Source organism: Pyricularia grisea, chromosome VII (genome assembly GCF_004355905.1).
Source record: "Pyricularia grisea strain NI907 chromosome VII, whole genome shotgun sequence".
NCBI lineage: Eukaryota > Fungi > Ascomycota > Sordariomycetes > Magnaporthales > Pyriculariaceae > Pyricularia > Pyricularia grisea.
Genome location: NC_044975.1, coordinates 509,542 through 512,435, shown reverse-complemented (window position 1 = coordinate 512,435; position 2,894 = coordinate 509,542). Strand labels below are relative to the sequence as shown.

The following is a 2,894-nucleotide window of genomic DNA, read 5'->3' as shown; positions in this document are numbered from 1 at the left end:
TGAGACTTTAAGCTGGGTTTGTAAAATGTTCGGTTAATTTTTTACGATTTTTTAAAATAAAAACCATAAAAACGCGTATAAAATTAAGATTTAATTTATAATATTTTTGGTTAATGAATAAAACAATAAAAAAATCGTACTAATAATAAAAAAACTAAAACAAAGTTACGAATTTCTTAAATTTTAATTGCAAAGTCCTTTATATTTAAATATTAATTAAAAGTTTTACTAGTAAAACTTTATTATAGGGATTTTTTAAAAAAGATATTTAAATATAAAAAACTTTAAATATAAACTTAAAAAAGTTTTTAATTTAGTTTTTATTTTCTTATTACCAGTTAGACTTTTTTATTCTTTTATTTATAAACCAAAAACATTATAAATTAAATTTTAATCTAATATACGTTTTTATAATTTCTATTCCAAAACATCTTATAAATTTAACCAAATGTATAACACACCCAGGTTAAAATCCTCAATATTATTTGAAATTTAATTTATTTAATGGGTTTTACCCTATATTTATTACATTTTAATTCGAATTTTAAATAATAAAAATAACAAATATATATTATTTTTAATATTTCAATTATTATTAACGTTACAAATATATATACTATACCATTAAAAAGCGGCTGTTTGGTTTTATATACGTACCGCATCTGGTTTATATTGGGGATTTGGTTGGATTATTATAAAGGTTACAAAAGTAAAAAGAAATGACCACTTCAGGGCCCTGACCACTTCAGGCCCGCCCAGTCTAGGATGTAATTTTATACCATGCGTTAATTATTCATCCTGTTTGTATAAGCAATATATCTAATACGAATTGAAAATATCTGCATTCCTTACAAATATAAAGGATTATGCGGATTAAAGCGCATTAGTATTTTAAAAATCATAGCAATTATACAAAATAATGCGCACAAATAACATGGATGTACAGTATGTGGGCCAGAACAGTATGTGGGCCATGTTAAGAATTATATGCGACGTTAGTTAAAATGCTAAGAGCCAATTCCCGCTTTATTTCCATATGTTAACATTTGAGTTAACGCCGCATATATTTCTTAACATTGGCCCACATACTGTGCTGGCCCATATACTGTACATCCACGTTAAATTAATATTTAAAAAGAAAAAAATGTTATTAACCAAATTATTTAACATAAGAGTAGTTAAAGTATAAAAGGGCGGGTGTAACAGCCCGTTTAATATCAAGGAATTTAGTTATGTTGCAAATTCATCGGCTTCGAAATTCACTTTCATATTAAAAACTACTCTGCAATCTTATTATTTTCCAACGTGCAACGTCAACTCCCCAACTCTTTTAATTTTAGATTTAAAATTCCTTCCCTACTATATAACTTTCATAGTTACTGCACACAAATCCCCTTCCCGGCGCAAGTTTTACAAGCGAAATCGTTAAAATGCGTTTTTCATCTATTATTATTTTGCTCAGCAGTGCTCTCGCGACGACTGCTAATGTTCCCACATTTGCTAAACACATATCTCTTATCAAAAATTACCAAACTGGTCCAACTGCCCGAACCAATGCCGTAAGTCTCACTTCAAGTAAAATTAACTTATAAAGTTGAAGCTCACCGGATGTTTCCATTAAGGTCCCCTTTTTTAAAGGTGGGAGTAGCCGTCCGGATATTTTGAAGCGAGGCTTTGTTACGACTTGTAGTAACGAAGAAAAAGGCCATTTAGAAAAGGCTATGCGAAAGTATGAAAATATATATTAATCCTGTAAGCGATTGGAACAAATTTAACACTAAAGTGAACTTTTCCAGGTGTGAAGTTTGGGCAAATAACGCACGGTTCGCCATCAGAGATGACGGTTCACTGAGGCGCAGATATTTTGGAACCGATAACGCCGAACATATTAAATCCGTCCAACAATCTTACCGCGCAATTGAAGATGCATGCGATCTTGCGATAAACAACATACCTTTTCAGTGCGAGTATTCGACCTCGCTTTGTACAAGCAAACGTGGTAAAGAACTTAATGCTTTTGTGTTTTCACATAGAAATATTGTTTATATATGCCCAGGCTTTTTTGACTATTCCGTTAACAACCCTAATAAAAATGCTCTTACTCTCATCCACGAACTGTCGCATCTTGAATCGAGTAAGTTTACCCCACGAATAAAAAGTTGTTGCCGAGTTTAATCCAGTTGGTTTTTATTCGTAGTAAGAGGAACCCAGGATTATGGAACTGGCTACGGCCTGGAAAAAGTTAAAAGGTATTAAACATTACAATTTATAAGCTTTATCAATTTTGCAAAAGATGAAAAAAGGCTAACCATCTTAAATAATTATAGTTTAACCAAAATTAGCGAATGCCTTATGGATGCCGACACATTTGCTTATTTTGCCAGTGACGCGGCAGGTTACAAGCATTGGGAATAAGCGCCGTGTAATATTTGGACCATAATGTTAAGGCTTATCCCTAAACGCGAGCTCTATTAATTAAGCCGTGGCTTAATTCGTGGCTTTGTTTATATTTGTAAATCCAACCAAAAATGACTTTTATTTTAAATTTAAAAACAATTTGTCGATTTTCGTCGCAAATAAAAATAATTTCGCCATTTTAAACAATTTTACTCCGCAATAATATCGCAACGGCGTATAATATAAATAATTAAATATATCGTTAAAAATAAAAATTGACAGGGTTTTTACCCAAAATTCAAAAAATATTAATACCCCCGTTTAATTAAAAATTTCATATAAACCTCCCTTTATTCGCACATGGAGGTTTGCTTTTTCTAAACCGCAAATAATATTAATTTTAAGGTTTATCCTTAAACGCGAGCTCCATTAATTAAACAGTGGTTTAATTCGCTGGCTTTGGTTATAATTGTGAATTTAACCAAAAATTGTTTTGG

General features: G+C 30.9%; 1 protein-coding gene across 1 annotated transcript; it reads left to right on the top strand.

Moving 5' to 3' along the window:
• Nucleotides 1-1,485: 1,485 nt before the first annotated feature.
• PgNI_10189 (uncharacterized protein) lies at nt 1,486-2,415 on the top strand (the record flags this gene model as incomplete). Its single annotated transcript, XM_031130163.1, has 4 exons — nt 1,486-1,559; nt 1,758-2,134; nt 2,198-2,249; nt 2,328-2,415. 4 exons carry the CDS (start codon nt 1,486-1,488, stop codon nt 2,413-2,415), a joined length of 591 nt encoding a protein of 196 aa, XP_030979814.1.
• Between the last annotated feature and the right edge of the window lie 479 nt (nt 2,416-2,894).